Source organism: Centroberyx gerrardi, chromosome 8, assembly GCF_048128805.1.
Source record: "Centroberyx gerrardi isolate f3 chromosome 8, fCenGer3.hap1.cur.20231027, whole genome shotgun sequence".
NCBI classification, from domain to species: Eukaryota; Metazoa; Chordata; class Actinopteri; order Beryciformes; family Berycidae; genus Centroberyx; species Centroberyx gerrardi.
In genome coordinates, this window is record NC_136004.1 from 30,168,634 (window position 1) to 30,190,164 (window position 21,531).

Consider the following 21,531-nt stretch of genomic DNA (forward strand, 5'->3'; position numbering starts at 1 on the left):
GCACTCTTGTTATTGTCGTTCTTATATCATTCTACATTTACGTACTGTAATCTAACGTGCAATCATGCCATCTAGCTGAAAAAGGCCGAGTCGGCTTATATCAATCAGAGTTCCTTTGCACCTTCACGTGTACAAAATAAAATAAAAAAAAAAACATCGGGAGGAATCACAAGCTTTTATTGAATGCAATTTTATGTTGGGCGTCATTTGAACAGAAAGGGTGCATTTCACAGCGGAAAAATGAACTGTACAAAGTATTTATGCAATTATAACTGGTTTTAGATTTTTTTAATGATTATTATTGCAATTTCAGCAAGTTTTGTTACTTGTTGCATGTCTATTAACACAGCTGACTTTCTGTGTCAGTGCATTGTACATGTTCTCGGCATTATATTATGGTTTTGTTCATGTTATTCTTTGTTTTTTTCAAGGCATTGTCTTATGAGTTGATCCAAGCCCCGAGCGACAGGCGAGTGTACAGAGCTGGAGGTCGTGTCCCAAACTCTGGGTGTACTTTTGTACTCTTTATGGAAAATTAAGGACTAATGAGCGAAAAAAAAAAAAGAGAAAATCCTGGATTATTTTGGTGGTCTTGTATTAGACTGCATTACTACAGTATCTGGTGTGCAATCTGTGATAGCTGAATGTTCCTTGTATATTTGTGTTCAGTACATCCGACAGGAGAAAAAACAGTAGAGTAACCCCCCTTACAGAAACAAAATGTTACAATAATGCAATAGATCTGGTACTTATTCTTTTTAATTTCATTTCAATAAATAATTGCTGTTTACCACCAAAAAGCAGATTGATTGTTTGTCTTATTTATCATGCAGGGAATGTGATGCGTTTCATTCCTGAACGCTGCATATCTATTTTGGAAAGATTTTGCCATCAGTGAATATTTCAAAAACACAAATGGCTTTAATTTCAGGCCAGGAATCATTTTCTAAAGTTGGCATCAGGTTTTTCCAATGATGGATATTTACTTTTGGACTGAAACTCTTTTCAGGGACTTCTATATAATACAAAAAGACTAATATCTGCATATAATTGGATATTATATCACAAAATGATTTAAGTTGATCTTAAAGATTTAAGTTGAAACTTGGAGTTCAACAGAGTTAGTGACACTCATTAGTTCATTTTAACAAATGTAAAAAATACAAAATATGTAGCAACAGTACAAGGATAAAACATGGAAGTTGGAGACTTAATTTCCAATGTGATCCATAAATGCAACATTTTCCGCATACATTTTCACTATTTCCATCCTTTACAATACACACAAATTTATTAAAATTTAAAGTGATAGTTCTAATATAAACTACATTATGATTCAATACAAGAAGCTAACAAACACGCAGCACCAAAATAACTACACACTGCATTAAATAACATTTACAACCATCAAACATATGGTTCTGATGCTGGTGTGCTGGTCTGAGATCAGTTTAATAGAGAGAGGAAGTGCAGGAAAAGGAGAAACATCCAGATTTAGTTTTGAACCTTTTTTGACACAAACTGAAGTGAAAGCTGTTTGACACCTGGATATTTACAGTTTCATGCATAACACCGAGGTGGTGTGGACCTGACAGCAGGCAGCATGCAGACCTCAGTGGGATGTTTTGGGGTGTTTGAGTAATAATGAAGTGAAGAAACCCACAGCGTTGGGGAAGCTGCTTTCAAACTCTAGTTTCACAAGCGACCATCACTTCACACTGGAAGAGTTCAACTGCAGCAAAGCTTCACTCATGAGAAATATATTTGTGGTAAATAAAGTTACTGAGAAGGAGCAGTTAGAACTATTTTGTACAAAATGAGCATATCTACATCAGCAGTGTCATATAATACAAAATCACATCAAACAAATGGAAGGAATTTTTAGTTTAATTATATGAAATGAAACATGTAAAACTAGTGAAATGATACATGAAGAATCTCTCCAACACTGGCAATACCTATAGTTAGTTATAGTGTGTGTGTGTGTGTGTGTGTGTGTGTGTGTGTGTGTGTGTGTGTGTGTGTGTGTGTGTCTGTTGGGACGCCGATTATTACCACCTTATTACCGCATGGAGCAATGCTGGTCAACCAAGCACTGTTTTGACTGAGAGAGAGAGGGAGAGAGAGAGAGAGAGAGAGAGAGAGAGAGAGAGAGAGAGAGAGAGAGAGAGAGAGAGAGAGGCTGTGCGTCCACCGCCGCAGCACCAGCAGACCTGCGTCAAGTTAGACAGAGAAAGACAGATGAAGACCGGAAGCAACGTGATTTTAACTTCGAAATAAAAGTTTAAACTTTGTCCCTTTCAACAAAAAAAAGAAAGAAAATTATACTGGGTTGTACACTACTGAACAATAGAAATTGTATCAAAATACTCAGTGGAATAATTAGATTTTTGATCAAATATGAAGTTATACTAAAAAGATTCAATTATATTATGGTGTATGTTTTTTTCCTGAGCTAAGGTTTAAACAAATAATATTTTAAATATGACTTAAATACAAAAAACATACCAGAAACGTTAGAGGGATGTTGGCTATCGTGTTAAAGTCCACCATGTGAAATGTCCTGTGCTTGCCAGTATGTAGGGCTGCAAAAATACAGAGATACATGACAAAACATCTACCAGACAATTTGGAAGGATGTCTTCTGTCTTGTACAGGCTGAAGTCCTGTTTTTCCACGGCATCAAGAAAACACTTAGTTGCTGGCCTTTTTCTGACTCAGATCGATTTTGGTGATACTATTTATAGGTTTGCCTCATCGTCCACCTTGTCCAAACTCGACCCCCTGTATCACTCAGCCCTGAGGTATGTCACTAACTCTAGCTTCAGGACCCATCACTGTACCTTATACAGCATGGTAGGATGGTCATCCCTCACTTTGCGTAGGCTACAACACTGGTACATTTTAGTCTATAAGATTATTTCAGGCAAATTACCTATTTACTTAAGCCAGAAGTTTTTATTTTTGCAAAGCAGTCATAATCTTAGGTCGCACAAATGGCTTCAGTTTAAAGCCTTCTAGCAGAACAGAGGTTGGCAGATCAAACCTGTTCTACTACGGTCCTGGACTGATTTGCAGGCCAATCTCAAACTTGAGACCCTTATCTCTTTAAATGATTTTAAACTTAGAATAATGGAAGTGGTCACTGTTAGCTGCAGTTGCTTCAACTAACAAACACATGACTAAATATTGCTGCCTTGTTTTTGTTTATGCACTGTATTATGTAATGTATTCTTGTCGTACCTATTGTTGCTGTTGTGATTTGATGTTGTTGTCCTGTTATGTGTTTGATGCTGCTATTTGACCCTGTCTTGGCTAGGTCTCACTTGTAAAAGAGGTTTTAATTTCAATGTGACTTCCTAGTTAAATAAAGGTTATATATATATATATATATATATTGTAAAGGTCCGCAGACCTATACATTTGTAAATCTTTTAACTCATTAACCCATAAACCTGTAAATCTGTCAACAAATACTGTATTTTTTGTCCATATCCTATTCTCAGCTGCTGTGATGACCTGGTTCAAGTTTCATGTATTTTAATTTAATCTAATCTGACACAGTTGGGTTTTTTTTAGAGGCAATAAGGGTTTTATTTTGATTTTTTTTTAGGTCTCATTTTTTAAAATCCTATGTTTTTTTATTCTGGCACTGGTCAGCAGCAGAAGAAGAAAAGAAATGGACTTTTACAAGACAGTAGACATGCATCCAAGTTGTCAGGTAGGCCTATGTGTTTTGTGATTGTGTCATATATGACATCTTGCATAGCCGTATATGGCTATAAATATATGCTGTGAAAATGAGTTTCTGTAGGAAAATCGTTTACTACAGATTCCTCCTTAAATACATTATTTTGCATTGCTCATAAAATGTTGCAATACGATCCTCATTAAGACCTTTATTTTGAAAGTTCTGACCGGAAGTCCCATTTCCTTATTCTCGCTCCCTTGACACTGACAGGAGGAAAAGGAGAGACGGACTGCGGTGATAAACAAATACACGCATTGGAGACGCTGGTGTCTGTGGAGGTCTGAACCAGTTCTTCGACAACGTCAGCCGACTTGGGAGAGCTAACCGTTTATCAACCGACGTTTTAAAGTTAAAGACGGATTAAAAAGCCAGGACGTTATCTTAAAACTCGGGTATTTATCCCCCTCTTCCCTCCCCTTCCCTCGGAGTCGGCTTATGTGACACACAACCGTCCCGGCGGTGAAACGAGCGAAACATGACGGAGCTCAGGAAGCGAGGTGGAGGCGCAGACCCTGACAGCACCGACAATATCAGCGACAAGGTAAATGCCACCTAAATAGGTCCAAAAAAATCACTTTATCCCCGAAGCCTCGTCCAAACAACAAGTTTAGTCATCTCGTTAGACGTTGGCGAACGAGCTAGCTGGGTTGCCAGGTTAGCTAACGAGCTAGTTAACGTTAGCTCGCTCGGGTAGCCTGCAGCGGCAACATTCACAGAAACGTCCCGTATTTAGAAATAACGAGTTGTTTTGGCGTGACGTTAACGTCCTCAACGTGGTTGGGAATGTCATAACCTGTCATGTTGTAATTCTGAAACAATTAGTTAGTTAGTTGTTGTTTTTTCCTCACCAGGCTTGATCAGCCATCAATGTCACGCTCTTGCTGATTCAATCAAAGCCCCTTATGTGCTGTAATGATAGCTGTGAATCTGCTCAGCTTGGCAGTTAGCTTTGTAAAGTTGAATTACAGTGTGAAAAAACACAGATGGGGCTGGAAATCTTCTCAGCTCCTAATGTGAGATATAGTACAGTTGGGTGCTCAATGTAAGATGAGACTCAAGACGCTACAAAATAGGTTGATAAAGGCTTTTTAACCTGTTTAACCTGTTTGAGTGCTCTGGATCTATTTTTTCCCGTTGAATCAGCCCATGATCCATTGATTTTGAAGAGACCCCATTGCTGTGATCCAGTGAACTGCACCGTGTTCGTCCACATCAGTTATTCCATTGTAAATACCACACCACGTTCACCAAGTACTTTCCAGTAGCTGTGCAGCGCTGCTGCATTGACTGTGATGACTGACATACTTTTCCTGAGAGTCAGTGGGTCAATGACAGATGAGATAACGCTTTCAGAAGAGAAAAACTAAGACCAGAATGGTCAAAATGGATTTCAAATGCAATGTCAAGTCCACACGAATGTATTCTATGTAGCCTATTTGCTTTATAGCTTTTAAGGTGGAATGAATTCATGTTTTAACAAGATTTTTACCACCCAGAAAAGAAAATGTCAATTATTGCAACTGGATTTTTTTATGCACTTTTGTTACTGAAAACCTAAACACTTCATCATCGTAGAGTCTAAATGCATATAACTATTGAAATCGGAATTGTATTGAGAAAATTTAACTTAATTTAATTTTTTTTTAATTTAATCATTTAATTGCAATTTTGTACTATTAGTCTATGTTCGGACAGTTGCACCACCTGACATTTTTTGGACTTTGGAACACCAAAACATTAAAAAAAAAATTGTACTTTTATTTTGCACTTATTTATTTTGCACTTTCTTTTGCACTGCATGTATTCTATCTCCATCTTTTGAAATCTGAGCACTGCTTTAGCAGTAGCAGCTGCTGTACCTGTAAAGACAAGTTTCCGTTCCCTGTTCCCCAGAGTCATGAAGCCGAGTGCTTTCCCTCAGTGGGACAGTTTCAGAGGTTAATTGGAGTCAACCCCACCCTGCCGCTCCACTAAGGAATCCTACAACCGGCCCCTGTGTGATGCATGCAGGGTCTTTGAGCGATCCCACCCCACCCGCTGATTAACTCGCCTTGCAGAGAGAGGAGCTTGCTCCCCGATACTCTGCATAATGTCTTTGAAACTGTGCCAGCGAGTTCAGAGTGGCCCAGAAACGCTGCCGCCTGCTTGTACCCGCAGTCAAACGATGTGCTACTGTAACTGCTTTACAGACACTCACTCCTTTGGGAAGTGTTGTTGCAATAACTGGAATTTCAGTACTGCTTTGATGCAGTTGCAAAAGATTGAATTCAGCAGTGATTTTTTTGAAACATTTAATGCTTTTACCAAATGTATTCTGCAAGCTGAAATTAAATTTCAACGTCACCTCTAGAGGGCATATATGTTTTTTTTTGTTGTTGTTGTTTTGTAAACTTAGGTGCTCAGCGCTCATTGTTGTGGTGTTTCTGCACTGCACTTCGCAGAGATCACCTGTCAATCAAACAGTGTGGGCGGGACTGTGACGTCTTTTTCCTTGGATTTTCTGTTGATGCAGTTTGAGTTTCTGTAGGTGGCGCTCTTTTCTCTGTCTGTTCAGCCATGTTGGCTATCACTGCTCATGCTAACTACCCAGTTCTTCTTCTGTTTACTACAAACAAACCGCTGTTGTTGCTCTTTTGGCATCGTAAAACGCATCACCTCCCCTGTGCCGGAGGATTTTTTCCCGGGGTTGAGCTTAATAAATAACAAGTAGACTAATGTATAACCTGACGACCTCTTTGTAGAATGAATGGACGCTAGTGGTTTGAGATAATAAGATCACAAACTAGTGTAATCTCTGTTCATTATGAGGCACATAGGTAGGTTACTTTCATGTGGTTTCTTTCTTTATGTGCAGTTCACACAAACTGTACAGTACAAACAAACTGTACAGTACACACAAACTGCAGGCCAAGTTCCCACTGCTGCTACCCATGCTAAAATTGTATTCACTCGTGGAACTGTAATACATCCACCAAATGGCATGTACATGTAGATATTTTTGTTCCTAGCTACCGTTGCTTGGCTTTCTGCATGTGTGTGTGTGTGTGTGTGTGTGTGTACTGTGTTGTCATTCTGGCACAGTGCCCCACTTGATGTCTCACTAGTGTCCCTACTTGTCTGTCTTCACCCCCTTCAGAGTCCATTTTTAGCTAGCTGTCGCCCACAGCTGTCCTAGGTACCTTCACAACACAAGATGTCTCGAGGAATAGACATGTGAGTTGTTGAGCCACACAAACATGACTAGACAAATACAAGTAATGATGTAGTGGAGGGGAAACCCGCCTGAACTCAGCTGGCTAACCCACCTTTTTATTTGCAGAAGAGTTTACCAACATTCTTAAACTAGCATACAGTACATTTTGTAAATGTGTAAAAGTAAACAAATCGGAGTAAGAGGTGTCCGACTGATGGACGTTATGAGGATAGCATATTTTAAGGGCGGGGGTGCGGGGGTGGGGGGGTGGGGGGGGGGTGGGGGTAAACAAGAAACAAGAAAATATAACTTCTCATTTTAATTGTCCAACATTTTGAAGCATTTGTGCACCTTTCTGATATCAGTTCAGTAGCAATAGGTATACTTTTGTGATGCATAGCCCACCTGTTAACATACAAATATACACATACAAATAAACAAAGATGTTTAGGCATTCAGATACACACACACATACACACACACACACACACACACACACACACACACACACACACACACACACATACATAATGCTCTCTGCTGTGTCTTTTGCTGTATAGGTAGCTTAAACCGATTACCAGTATGGTGAGCAGAGATAAATCCTCTGCTGTTGTTCCTGTCCTTGCCTTGTGATGCTCTTTTGTCTGTTAACCTCTTATAACACAAACAGACACACAAGCCAGAAATCAAGGAAAAGGCCAGAAATGGAGCATTGGGCTTTCTCAACCTGACATGTCAATGGACCATGTCAATGCTGAGATGTTTCCTGTTTTGAAGTCATTTATATTCTGCCCTCCTAACACACAGTGTTATACTAGGTTGGCAAAATACCATCAGCCACAAGCTAAATACTGGTAAATTTAAACTGTGGCCAGGAAGTTTGAGTTTGCCAACTGCCAGACACTTTTGCAACTAACTAGCCATAGTTTGGGGGTTCTCTTCTAAACATCGAGCTGGCTGGTAAAAAAGTGAAAGTGGCTGGTAGGTTTGGGATGTACCAGCTGCCATGGAAGAAAAGTTAGCTTCTTGCCCTGATCCCTATCAAAGGCCACATTCACACCAAGCATTTTTGGAGTGGTTTATTTGAAACCTGGTGTGTTTCCTCCTTTAGTTGGGTTTGTTTGGGCAGGTGAGAACAATCCCATTCAAACTCTGGCAGCACCGAAAACTGCATTGAGACACCTGAAAATGCAGGTCTTGGTCCTCTTCCAAGAGAGCTGCGGTGCGGTTTGTTAGGAGTGAGAATGTAACCCGAACAAACCACAGGAAACAACTCCAAAATGCAAGGTTTTATGGGTAATAAGGACCCTCTGTGCCACTGGCTGCCAAAATCTCCAACCTGGCAGGATGACAGGTTACTAAAGTCTAATAAACAAGCTGCTTGTGAGTCATGTGACTTTTGTTTACAAGCCCTGGTTTGCTTGTAGTTGAGCAGTGAGAACCTAAACAAACCTAATATAAAAAGTAAACTTTTCCACTATGGCTTGGACCAGAGAAAATGAACTGTAGGTGTGATTGCAAGCTAAGGAACCAAGACAGAGACCAAGCTTAGGCAACATTTCTGTCGTATGTGCACTACTGTCTACACCCAAAGTGTTGTAACTGACAAGACCAGGCTTTGTTATTTTCCCCTCCCTGCTGAAAGTATAACAAGTCTGCAGGCTGTTGTCTACCGCAGAGTGAGAAAAGAACCCCAGGCATCAGCCAAATGCTGGCAAAAATAGTTTCCCATCCTGATCTGCTGGTCTGAGGTCTTCTTGACAAGCAGTCTATGGAGTTGGTCGGGTTTGGACAGGCATGAGTCAGCCCTATGTCTTGTTTTGGAGGTTAAAGGATCACATCGTTATGTCACACGCCCCGCAGCAAGACCCAAACAGATCGTGGTCACATTAGGCCTACAGCCAGGGAAGGAAACTAAGGTTTTTGTCCAGTGGCACAGTGGCTGGTACATCCTACACACTCTTAAACACACACACACACACACACACACACACACACACCTTCCCTGAGCATTATCTCCAAGGTCAATATTTACTCTCATTAATTACTCAGCCACACATGTAGCCGGTGGTGTGTGTACGGTTTACATTTTCACCCGGTGCTCTTGTCACCGCTGCCATCCCTTCACGGTCCTACATGGTCGGGACAGTTACCGGCTTCCCAAGACTCCGGCAGACAACTGACCTTGGCTGGCTGGCTGCTGGCTGGCTGGCTGTCTCTCCCCGAAGCCTCCGGCAGCCAGAAACAACATCAGCAGCAGCATCAGCAGCAGTGGCGGCGGCAGCAGGCTGTTAAACGCTCTGCCGGTCACAGCTTGGCTCCTCACAGCCCCGTTTAGACTTGTCTGTGGACAGCAAAGGAGTCTTTACTGCCCCACGTCCTGGCCCTGCATTCAAGTAGTCCACTATAGTAGGTGTATACCAGTTCTAGGTTTATGAATTAAAAGTAAAAACAATTAGTCTTCTTTTGTTCCAGCAAAGTGGCTCTTTTGCTTTGTGCTGCAGTTGAATAGAAAACGGCCTAGCTGTTAGAAAGTTGCTGCCAACAGCAGTGCTACTTAAGGTCAATGTTTGACGCTGATTAGCCTAATTCCCTGGAGTATGAACTAGCCCATGTAGGCTATAGCTTACTCAGTGATCCTCTCCCCCGTGACCAGAGCCCACTGCCGCCGCCGCTGCCTGGCCTGTAGAGCTGTGTGGGCCCGTCTGTTGTGCTGCGCTGGGGACCGCTGCCAAGCACTCTTCTTCAATAGCAGCTTAACTCTGCTATTCAGCCTTCCAGGATGAATTAGAGCTGTATGATTATGGCTAAAATGATAAGGGCAGCGGTGTGCTGCTGCTGCCACCGTGCTGCCAGTCAGCTGTGGTGTTTCTGTTTCCTGAACATGTAGACATTGTAGAAGTCTCACTTTTTACCACATGCTCACCGGACTACTGCGCTCAAGCCCCTGTGATACTAGTGATGCCAGCAGGGCTGTACGATTATGGCTGAAATGATAATTCCAATTATTCTGCCAGATATTGTAATGATGATTGTTAATCACAATTCTTAGTCTTAACATAGGCCTATATTCTGAATGAAATTTCAATATGCCAGTATTCTAAAATGATAAAATTTGTGAACTAAAATAGCGATAGAATTTATAAATGATTCATTTCCAGCCCTAAGCTAAATACTATAGGTTGCAGCACCAATAACTGGCATTAATCAGCCTGTCGCCTCAGCAAATGAGGTGCAGCCACCAGCCACCAGCCAAATGGTAGCTTTTTGCTCAAGTTTTGGTTGTGGCTGGTAAATTTGTCCACTCTACTACCAGCCACTGCAGGAGGCAAACAGCCATTATTCAGACATCCTGTTCTATACTAAACATCATATCTTTCTGGTAAACTAATTGAATTGGCTGGTGAATTTTGGCCACTGTGGCCGATGGACTAAAAGGTTCCTGCCTTTGTCAAAATGACTGTGAGCACATAAGCTGCAATGAGCTTGTTGTTTTACTCATGAGCAGTCATAGTGATTGAGGCAAAAATCCATTTTAATTCCACACTTTCTGAAGGGAAATGTGTTACCTTAATAGGTTGTTTTAAGCCTGTGCTATAGACCATACTCACTCACGCTCTGGGCGCTCTGGGATAACCAAGCATATACACGGGTGGGAATACACATGCTGATTCAAACGCACACACACACACTTACACACACACCAGAGCAGGAAATAGCTTTTTTTATCTGCAAGGCACATAGGCATGACAAGTTAATCTACTCACTCTGAAACAGAGTCTGTATATTATTGGGTCTGCCGTTATTAAAGGCTAGGGCCAGCAGTAGAAATATCCCAACATCCAATATACAATGACTCACTGTGGGACAGAGTTTGACATCCATCTGATTGACTCTTAAATTCCCATCATAAAACATGAGTAAGCATGTCAAGATCAGGGCAGGAACCTTAACTTTTGTTCTCCACTTTTACTAGTTTACCAGCCAAGTAGATATTTACAACAGGATAGGCCCTCCAGATGATGGTTGGTTTGTACTCTATGTTTGCAGATCTATTGCTGCACTTTTGCTCCATCGCTGAGAAGAATTATTTGGATAAATCAAGTTTTGATCTCTTTTCAGCCATTCGAAGTTGCAAGGAATGGTTTGCCAAGTAGTTGTTTGAGATACATGAGTTTTCTTTTACATTATACTAATTTGGTTCAGCTGTATAACACACGCAAATTATTGTCTGTAGCACTTATCTCACGATACGATTCGATACGCGATATGGGGTTCATGATTCGATGCAACCATGATACAATGTTATAAGTAAATTCAATGACAACGAAGTCTGACTGCAGAATTATGTTTATTTCTGAGGCACAGATCTTTCTAGCAATGGCATTGGCTCGCTAGAATGTAAACAACAATTTTAAAATGTCATTACAAAGTGTAAATAATATAATTTGGATGGAGAGCTTGTGAAATTGTGATGGTCAAGCGTCTCATTTGTGATTACTACAGCAAAATAAAATGGAGCTAATATCACCATTCATTTTTCCGACCCACAATACATATTGTCACATTTTTGTATTGTGATTAGGGCTGAACGATTTTGAAAAAATATCTAATTGCGATTATTTTGACTGATATTGCAATTGCGATATGATTTGCGATATTAGAGGGAATGATAATTTTTACATCATTATTCTCATTTTCATTGAAAAACGTATTAAAATGATTATGGTGTGATTTTTGCGGGGATCTGTACCAAACAAAGATGTTTTCTTAAGTCTGTAGAATATGATGTGTAGGCCAGGACATCTCTGCAGCACGACAATATTTAATTTAAAATTGTGATTTTGACACACATTTCGCCTTTAACAAATATTGCGCCTCCTGTGATTTGAAAATTGCAGTAGGCCATATTGCGATTTAGATAAAATTTTGATTAATTGTTCAGCCCTAATTGTGATATATTGAATTTCGATATATCGTCCCATCCCTACTTACACAGGATAGACGTACACTGAATGCATGAAGGAGGACTCCTACAGTGGCTGCAGCTGTACATGTACACAAGCGTAGCCTACATGTGCACTAGGGCAGGGTGGTTTCCCCGCCTCCTTGTCGGGGATTACGCTAGTCCCATACACTGAGCTGCTGATCACCTGGCCTCCATCCTGATCCCCCTCCCTCTTCCTCCCGTCTCTCTGCAGAGAAGACATTAATAGCCATGAAGAGGAGGAGGAGGAGGACAGGGGAGGTGAGCTGAGCCACAAGGACAGCCGTATGCTGCTGCTGCCTTTGCATCTCTCCGGCTCATACAGATAAAGCCGTTGTATAAGCCCCACTTTTTACTGTATGCTTTCTGGACGACTGTACCCAAGCCCTCATCGTACTTAAGATACCAGCAGGGATGCACATTGGGGGCTAAAATGATAAGCCTGATTGTTTTGCTTGATATTCTGATCATGATTATCCGTCTTAATGATTTGAGAACAAAATGTTCTTCAGGTTAGGCACCTTTGTTTGTTTTCTTTGGTCTGAACCATAGTGAAAAAAGTTTTTGCTTTTTTGTGTTTGGTTTCGTTTAGGTTCTTACTACCCAATTATAAGCAAACCAGTTGTAAACAAAGGTCACATGGACTCACAAGTAGCTTGTTTATTGGACAGAGTTTCAGTAACCTGTCATCCCACCAGGTTTGAGATTTTGGCAGCAAGAGTGGAGTCAAAACAAATCTGATTCCAGTCCCTGCAACTTTAGCAAAGCATGATGGACTTTGCTGTAATTTACCTTCTCTGGTGAACACATCAGTTAAGAACACTTGAAACAATGGATACATATGAGCATCAGTCCAGACTGATTTATCAGATGTCAACATCCGCCTCCTTATACCCATAAAACCTTACGTTTTATGGTCGTTTCCTGTAGTTGGTTTGGATTACATTCTTCCTCCTAACAAACCACACTGCAGTTCACTTGGAAAAGGACAGAGACTCACATTTTCTAGCATCTTAGTGCGGTTATTTGATATCACCAGAATTTGATTGGCATTGTTCTCATCTGGCCAAACAAACCAAACTAAAGGAATAAGAGGAGTGAGTAGTCCAGAGTTCAAATAAACCCTCCAACCATGCTTAGTGTGAACACGCCCTTATAGCAGCTTGACTATCTTCCAACTACAGCCGACATTCTAAATGAAATGAAATATTTCAGTATTGCCACCAGGGCTCTTAACTAACTTTTTTCACCATCCTCCCTGAACCGTTCCGAAATACAATCTAAGCGAAATGAATGTGGGCCGTCCCGAATTTAAAATCTTTGTTTTTCTACATTATCATTAGTTAAAATCCTTCAAAGTGACCTTTAACATAAATAAAACATCATACAAATGATTAGATGGTCAATCATCAACCTTTTTATTTAAATTCATCTGAAAAGATTAGATTAGAGACTAGAGGTAAATCAGTCACACCACAAACAAAGGACTCTCGCAAAGCAAGGAAAACAGATGAAATAAAAACTGCTTTCAAGGAGCAGAAAACTTTTAACTGTGGTAAGCTCTTCCTCTTCCTCACCGCCTCAGTGGCTACCAGCTTGCCTGTCACCTCCCGCCGGCCGCCACTCCCTCCGTTCAGCCCCTTTTTCATTTTCCCCGTCATCATTAAACATTTCCTCCGATTCAACAAAAAGTCTGAAGCTAGTACTCTAGTAGTCAAGTGTAGTGCAGCACACACAGCTGATGTGTTACTACATTCAAGTAAGAGAGAGAGAGCAACAAAAGTAATAAGGGAAATGAAAATAGGGATGTTTCTTATTGTTTCCAAAACCACAAGTAGGCTTTCTCTTCTTCTGCAGGCTCAGCTTTTCCTTTGCTGGTTTCCTTGTTGAAAGTCTGACAAGGCAAAGGACAAACAAGTTTACTGCATGCTTGTTGAACTACAGTAGCACTTTAGCTCTGTCTCCAAGAGGAACTGTTTGGGGGGGGTAGGACTGTGGGGGTTTCATGTACTGAACGGTCTGATAACTAGTAACCCTAACAAAAAAAGGGGATGGGACGATATATTGAATCGTGATATTACCTCCATTTTATTCTGCTGTAATAATCACAAATCAGATGACATTTTTAAATTGTTGTTTACATTTTACAAGCCAGCACCACTGCTAGAAAGATTTGTGGCTCAGAAATAAACATAATCCATATCACGTATTGAATCATATCGAGAGATAACCATATCGTCCTATCCCTAATAGTGACCTTATCATACTTTATTTAATTCCTATGGAGACTTTGTGGTGCTGTGATATTTGTACAGTATCCTTCTAAAATAGATTCTAGGATTAACTAGAGTTGTTTTTTGTCGAGGCCTTTGGGAGACACTAGAGTTTTGTGTTGCGATATAGTTATTTGGTTCTACTGTATAATACTCGAGAATTAATTCCTATAAGTCATTAATTATCTGCAGTACTAATACATGCATGACGGGGAACCCTACAATGGCTACACTGTACTGATAGTAGATGCTTGTCTGTCTTCTAGGTCAGGGACGGGCTGTTCTCTGAAGTCTGCACAGATGCAGTAGGTCAGGATGTCTTTCCACCCGCTGGGAGCTCACTGATAGCTCTAGTTGTGTTTCCATACATTTCCCAGCCTTGATTTCTGTACCAGTGACCTTAAAGCCCCAGTCCAGCACTTTTCCTTGAAGTAGGCTATACTTGAGTAATCATGATTAAATTGAGATGGAGCCGTTGTAGATGTCCTACTTTTTCCAGGATGCTTGCTGAATTACTGCTGCGTTTCTACTCCATCCCCAAGAGTAATACACGAGTTTTGCTCTCTTTTAAGCTCTCGTAAGTCAAAAGGAGTGGTCTGGAGACACAAGAGTACTATGTTGCATCCAATAAAGAAATATCAGATGGATTAATGTGGGATAGTTGCAGGATAAATGTTTGATAGGGGACTTATACAATGGCTTCCACTGTAACACAGAGCTTCCCAAAAGCTCAGATTTGCAGATGACACACACAGACACACACAACTTTTTTTTTTTTAGGTTTAGTTTATTTGCTCATACTAATGATAAAAACTGGATAAACGAAAGAATACAAGCTGCAGGCGAGAAGAAAGAATCCCTGAGGAGCTTATTAAAGCATCTCAAGAAAAAGTAAAAGTTAGAAGAAAATTAGAGACAGAGGGCAACAGACACCAAATGAAATCAAAACTCAGAATGGAGCACAAACAACCAAACTCTGACATGAAAATGAAATGACTTGAAATGACTTCTTGAAATACTGCAGCTTAAAAACACACTTTTATAACTTGTTAAACTTGTGCGGTCAGTTTGTGTTTCAAGTTGCTAGAAGTTTAAAAAAAGGCAAGATGGTAGTAGGCAGAGTGGAAAGTTAACATCTGCCAAATACTGGTAAATGTATGGCTGTTCAGTTTGTCTACTCTAGCAGGTAACCAGCCTTTATTTAGGGGTTCTGTTTTATCTTATAGTCTGTTGGTCTGGTAAAGTAGTGAAAGTGTGTGGTTAAATTTTGGGATGAACCAGCTGCAGTGGCCGGTGGAGGATTAACTTAGTTTCCTGGTCTGGTTGCAGTGCTTCCTTTGTATTTTTTACAGGTTTGATCTTTAATGCTGCACAAACGTTAATATACTCAAGGACCCAGGACTTGTTATCACACAGATTTGCAGCACTGTTTGAGGTGTTTGACTGTGAAGTGATTACTCAGTGGTTAGCATACTTTGGTAGATAAACAGAAGATTAACGCTGTTTGACAGTTTAATTAGGAAGCCTGAGTCCATTCACCCAGATTATGACATAATACCTCTGCTTGTACCCACATTTGCGTGTGTGAACTAAGTAATGCGCTGATTGTTGAAAGCTGACCCAGGCTGTTTCTTTTTGTAGAAATTTGAACTGCGGACCCATCAGTGATTCTAGGGTGAGAAATGACCATCAGTCACTGGTCAGATGCTGGTAAATTTTGTCTGTTGTTGGTAAGTTTGTCTTCTCCACCAGCCGCTTTAGCAGCTAACCAGCCATCATGGAAGTCCTATTCTGTGGTGAAACCTCAGTAGGCTGAAGCTTGGAGACCAATACTCCTAACATCCTTCCAGTCTGCATATTCACAATGATATAGGCTATAGAGCTGCAACGATTAATCGATTAATCGTTTAGTTGTCAACTATTAAAGTAATCGCCAACTATTTTGATAATCGATTAATCGGTTTGAGTAGTTTTTAAGAAAAATAAGTCAAAATTCTCTGATTCCAGCTTCTTAAATGTGAATATTTTCTGGTTTCTTTACTCCTCTATGACAGTAAACTGAATATCTTTGGTTTGTGGACAAAACAAGACATTTGAGGACGTCATCTTGGGCTTTGGGAAACACTGATCGACATTTTTCACCATTTTCTGACATTTAATCGACAATGAAAATAATCGTTAGTTGCAGCCCTAATAGGCTAGCCCATTAGCTCTCAATATCCTTGTCAGTTGTTTCTTATACTACTAATAAAGAGTGTTCATAGGGAATGCCTTGATAACTCATCACCTTCCTATTGAAGTAAAATGTCCTCAACAAATCTATCCATCATACCACATTAACTAAATATTTTTTTCTTTAACAAAATAACAAGCTAATTAAACTAAATAAGTAAATACAATCAAATAAATTCAACTTAGTATGGCAAGTGAGCGAAAGCAGTTGCTGAAGAAAAAATGTGTGCGCATTTTTTAACTTATGAGCACATGCTAATTTGTTTGCATGAATTATGACAACACATAAAATAATGAAAATGAGGGTATGACACAACCAAAACGAGGGAACCATATGTATCTTGTTCACTCAAATTAATCAGAACGAGGTCATGATCTCTCGTGCACACGTAATACCATGTCGTGCCCTCCATGTAGTAAATTATATGTGTTTTATTCTCCTGCAGCTACTCTGTCGGCGCCATAAAAAGGGTCAAAGAGGCTGGCTCTCTGAGGAGTGACCTTGACACCTCAGTTGACTATATTCAACATCTCCCTCACTTGCTTTCCGTGAATTGGCCCACAGTTTAATGCGTTTATTATTTTATGAGTTTATTGGATGTAGAACATAGAAGTGAAGTGATTTAAAAAAAACACTGATAAAACTCAATGACAAGAAACAGGAAAAAGAGAAATACATTTATGGTGTTAAGATAATAAGTGGCTTGTAAAGCGGAACAAAAATTTCAAGGCAGACAAGAATGGGAAAAAATGTATGTTCCATATTAGTGGTAGGATATTGAACAGGCCAAACCAGTAATGTGATGTATGGAGCATTTTAATGACAGGGTGGAGCCCAAGCCATTTGTGTTATTTGAAAGATTCAAGAGAGAGTTGCGGGCCTTTGATGTAGTCAGATCCTGGAAGGGAAACTTAAGTTTTTTGGCACAGTGACTGGTAAATCACAAAATTCGCCAGCCACTTTCACAGCCAACTAGATTCCTCGTCTAGAAATAGGACCTATAATGGTTGTTATGGAAAATCTTGGAAAAGTCATGTAATTTTGAATCAGGGCGTGGTGTGAACCCTGTTATCCCCAGCTGTATTATATAGATAAATGGATGGCCAGACAAACCAATAATCAGTCAGTTTGTTGCCCCTTGAAAGGAAAGTGCATATATCCATAGAGTTCATCACACGTGACAAACTGACAGAAAACATGTTATACTTCAGAACAAGCTCAATCAGTAAAGCGGAAACGGGTCATATAACAGGAAACAGCAAAGGCATAACAAGGCAGGACACGAGAAAAGTTAGTTTGTCAATAAGAGGACAGGACACTCACTTTTCATCCACCTGCTACAGTGGCACATTCTGAAATACACCAGCCACCCATCCTATTTTACCAGTCAAGTATATGTGATGATGTATAGAATGGAGAAAGAACTTCAAACGATGGTTGTTTACCTGTCAAAGTGTCTGGTAGAGTAGACAAACTAACCTGCCACAGCTAAAATTAACCAGCACTTATCTAGCAGCTGGTGTTCATTTCCTACTATGATTAGTGACACAAATCTGTGAAAACTAAAACGACTTGGAGAGTGTTAACAGCCCACTTAGTCCATCTTCACTTTGCCAGTGCTGTCTGCTACCGGTGTGTTTTGACCTGCGGTGTGTTTTTCTTGCCTTTTTCAGTCAAGATATGTAAGTTACGCTGCCAGACAGACAGCACCGTGTAGCTTTCCACTGTTTCAGTCTGCAGGCATCAACCTTTCCCTCATTAAAACCTGAGTGGGAAGCTACTCTTACCACTCTTCTCTCCTGAACCCGTCCACCGACACAAGTGACCCCCCCGTCTCAACCCCAACTTGCTCCCAATTACAGCGCTTTCCCAGCTAATTACAACGCCAGTGCCGAGGTCAGCGACCTTATTGCTAAATTAAAAGCTCTCTGCCTCAACCCTGATCCCTCTGCTAACCGTATTTAGCATGGTTTGGGCGAAAGCAACCATGAAAGGCAAGAAATGTCCGAGTGCATCAGCAAGCCTCTCAAGCACATGAGGAAACCCAATCTCCCACAATGGGTGTGTGAGCTCAGGAGGAATTTCACTTGGTTTTAAAAATAGCCTCTTTTGGCGAGAGAAAAATAACATCTCCACTTGCCGTGTCGTTACATGATAGACCGTTACTGGTGTTATTACAATAAGATTACTCTGATGTTAAAGAGTCTGAGACCTAAAAACAAGCATTATCTCGTTGTTCTCTGCTGCTCTGCCAACAAACTCATTTTCGTACCTGCCTCAATGCCTGGTAAATTACAAAATTCACCTGACTTGTCCAGTGTTTTACCAACCAGATAGATTTTTGGAATGGAGAGGAAAATCTTACCCGTAATGGCTGGTAGAGACAACTTTGGCCGCGACTTTCCAGCATTTGGCTTGTGGTCAATTCTTACTGTGGTCCTCCAGCCTAGAAAGATTATTGGGTTATTAACAGGAGATAATAAAGCATTTTGTGCCAAGGACCCCCAGGTAGATTGGATTTTGGCTGAGGGCCCACAAACATCCATTTGGCTCAGGGCCACATATGGGAGGTAACTTTGGATTGTGGCTGATAGAAAATGAAATAAATAAAATTATTCTTCAGTAAAACAGGACGGTGGAAAAGGCATCAGAAGTCTTTTTGTTTTTGTTTGGTTTTTTTGAAATCCAAGAAGCAAATTCGGTCTCCATGAGGTGAACCATGAGGAGTCATTTTTCTATTATAGAGAGAAAGGCAAGGAGGCCCAACTGATGTGATGTGCAAGTGAATATAAAGTGATCACACTGCATGCTATTTAATTTGACTGCGTATTCAAGAAACACAGAATAGAGGCTGGATGAATGCATGGAGGAGGACTTCTGCGGTGTTCAACCTCTCTGTTGACTGGGTTTAAATCCAGATTAAAGATTCATTAACACCAATAAAGATGTTTACCTCCCAGGGAGCAGAATGGTTAACCTAGTGACATGAGGTATAGCCTTTCAGCCTGGCCATGCTCAGCCAGTAGTCCACCTGCTCTGAGATGAGGGTTTTAAGGTTGGAATGAAACTTTCTGCTTTTATGGGAATTTTGAATTACTTGAGGGATTTCCAGGTTGGGATCTGTGGGAACTTTAAAAACATTAAGGGCAACAAAATACAAAATAAAGTAAAATGCAATTTAAAAATAAGGAAGAATCAACCTGCCAACTTCACTAAGTAGCTCTTCTGGTTGCACAGGTAAGCTAACTGCTGAAGTCATGTACAGGTGAGGTTGACTTTGACACACTCTACATAGCTTCAAGTGAGAGGGTTTGGGAGGTTGAGGAAAATCACATATTATATTTTGTTTATATTCTCAAAATGACTACCTTACCTCACAGCCCTTATCTAGTAATAGTAACAGTAGTAGAAACTAAACAGGAATGAATTCACTCATGTTTTGGTGCTTTTGAATTCCTGTAGGCTGTCTGAGGTTCGGAAGGGAAAATTAGTTTGAACACACACTACACTCGCAAGGCCTACTTGAATCCTAGCTAAGTGTAAAGGACATACGCAAGTTCCTCTGTCTCCTCCCCTTCTCTGACCAGCTAAAACCACCTTCTGCACGCCCGGCCTCGCGTGCCTGTTCTCAGATTAGACTGGACTCTATTTGACTGTCCAAACATTTACATCTCATTTGCATTTAAAGAACTCTCAAAGTGCCTCTGTGTCTTTCTCTTGATGGGATGGTGCTCTGTGTGTGTGTGTGTGTTTTTGTTAAGTAGTGTACGTTGCTCTGCGTTCTGTCTTGTATTTTCTACATTGAGTTGATTGTCAGGTGAGCACTCATGTCAGAAGTCAGTATCTGAGAAAGGAATAGAATCCCGCAAACTGTCTAAACTTGCATGAGTGCGTGGGATTCTATTCTTTTCTCAGCATCTATACCTTTTTGGTTTTTGTCCTACGCACCTGTCACTCAAAGATCTTTAGGTGTGCAAAAATGTATTTTTTCTAGAAGTCAGTATCTAAATATCTGTGCATGTGTCTCCTGGCAGGAGGCCGATGGCGAGGACAGGCTGGGCCTGCAAGGCGAGGCAGAGGGAGAAGGCGATGGTGACTCCAAAGCAGACACTCCAGATATCCCTCCCGCCGCAGATACTGACAACACTCCACAATGTCTCAACAAAGCCCTGGAGGGGCTGCCGCCCAGGTAGGCACTGATACACACAAGACATGGATCCAAACTCTGCTGTTTGTTCCTAAAGTGCAGCCTGGAGCCAGTTCTTCCACATTCTCACAAACATTCTACTGTTCCTGCCACACAGTAGAGTAAGTTTCTGTAGTCGGCTCCACTAATCAGAAGTAATTTAACAGTAGTGTCAAGCCTGCAGTCAGAAGTAATGTATTAACATGAGGGTCAATTTGTGCTCAGCTGGCTTGGTCCAAGATGGCGGTGAGCCAACGAACACCCATGAATTTTAGTCCACTGGTCGATTTTGAACCATTAAATTGATACTGTGAAACATAAACACCAAATAAGATCAACTATTATAGCTGAATTTCATTAAAATTACCACCATTGTAATGAATGCACTAATTTGTGCTTTTACTAGGATTAGATTTGCAACCGTGTGTGTTGGGTCTGCAACATCAAGGAATATGACCATGCCACCATTCCCTACCCTTGCCCATTTTACATTTTAGGCATTTAGCTGATGCTCTTTTCCAGAGTGACCTGCAACAAATGTAACAGTGGGATAAACTTAAATTTGTAGAATTCCAACATTTCAAGTAGGAAAGTGTGCAAGCATCTAAAATGTGCAGGTCAGTTTGGTTCCTGCTTTTACACAGACTCTCTAAACAATTCAAGCTTTTAAATAGAATTGAGCTGAAGAAGCCTAAGCTCTTGTTTCAGTGTACTTCTGCCGTAATGTATTAAATAAATGGGCTCCAACTGCCACTGCTGCGAGCAATGTTCCCTCCCTCTCTCATGAGAAGACTCTTTGACAGATTGATTGATCATCTATCCCCTGCGCATGTAGGTTAATTGGACCAGAAATAGCTGGGAACCTGGAGAGGTGTTTGAACATGCTCTTATTAATGCCATGAAGGAAA

General features: G+C 40.6%; 1 protein-coding gene across 1 annotated transcript in view; it reads left to right on the plus strand.

Moving 5' to 3' along the window:
• Positions 1-3,980: 3,980 nt before the first annotated feature.
• cds1 (CDP-diacylglycerol synthase (phosphatidate cytidylyltransferase) 1) overlaps positions 3,981-21,531 on the plus strand; it is a 34,360-nt gene continuing 16,809 nt past the window's right edge. Inside the window, exons 1-2 of the mRNA XM_071901026.2 lie at positions 3,981-4,292; positions 20,472-20,626. Of these exons, the coding sequence (XP_071757127.1) occupies positions 4,227-4,292; positions 20,472-20,626 (221 nt within the window). The 5' untranslated portion in view covers positions 3,981-4,226. The remainder of the gene's footprint in view (positions 4,293-20,471; positions 20,627-21,531) is intronic.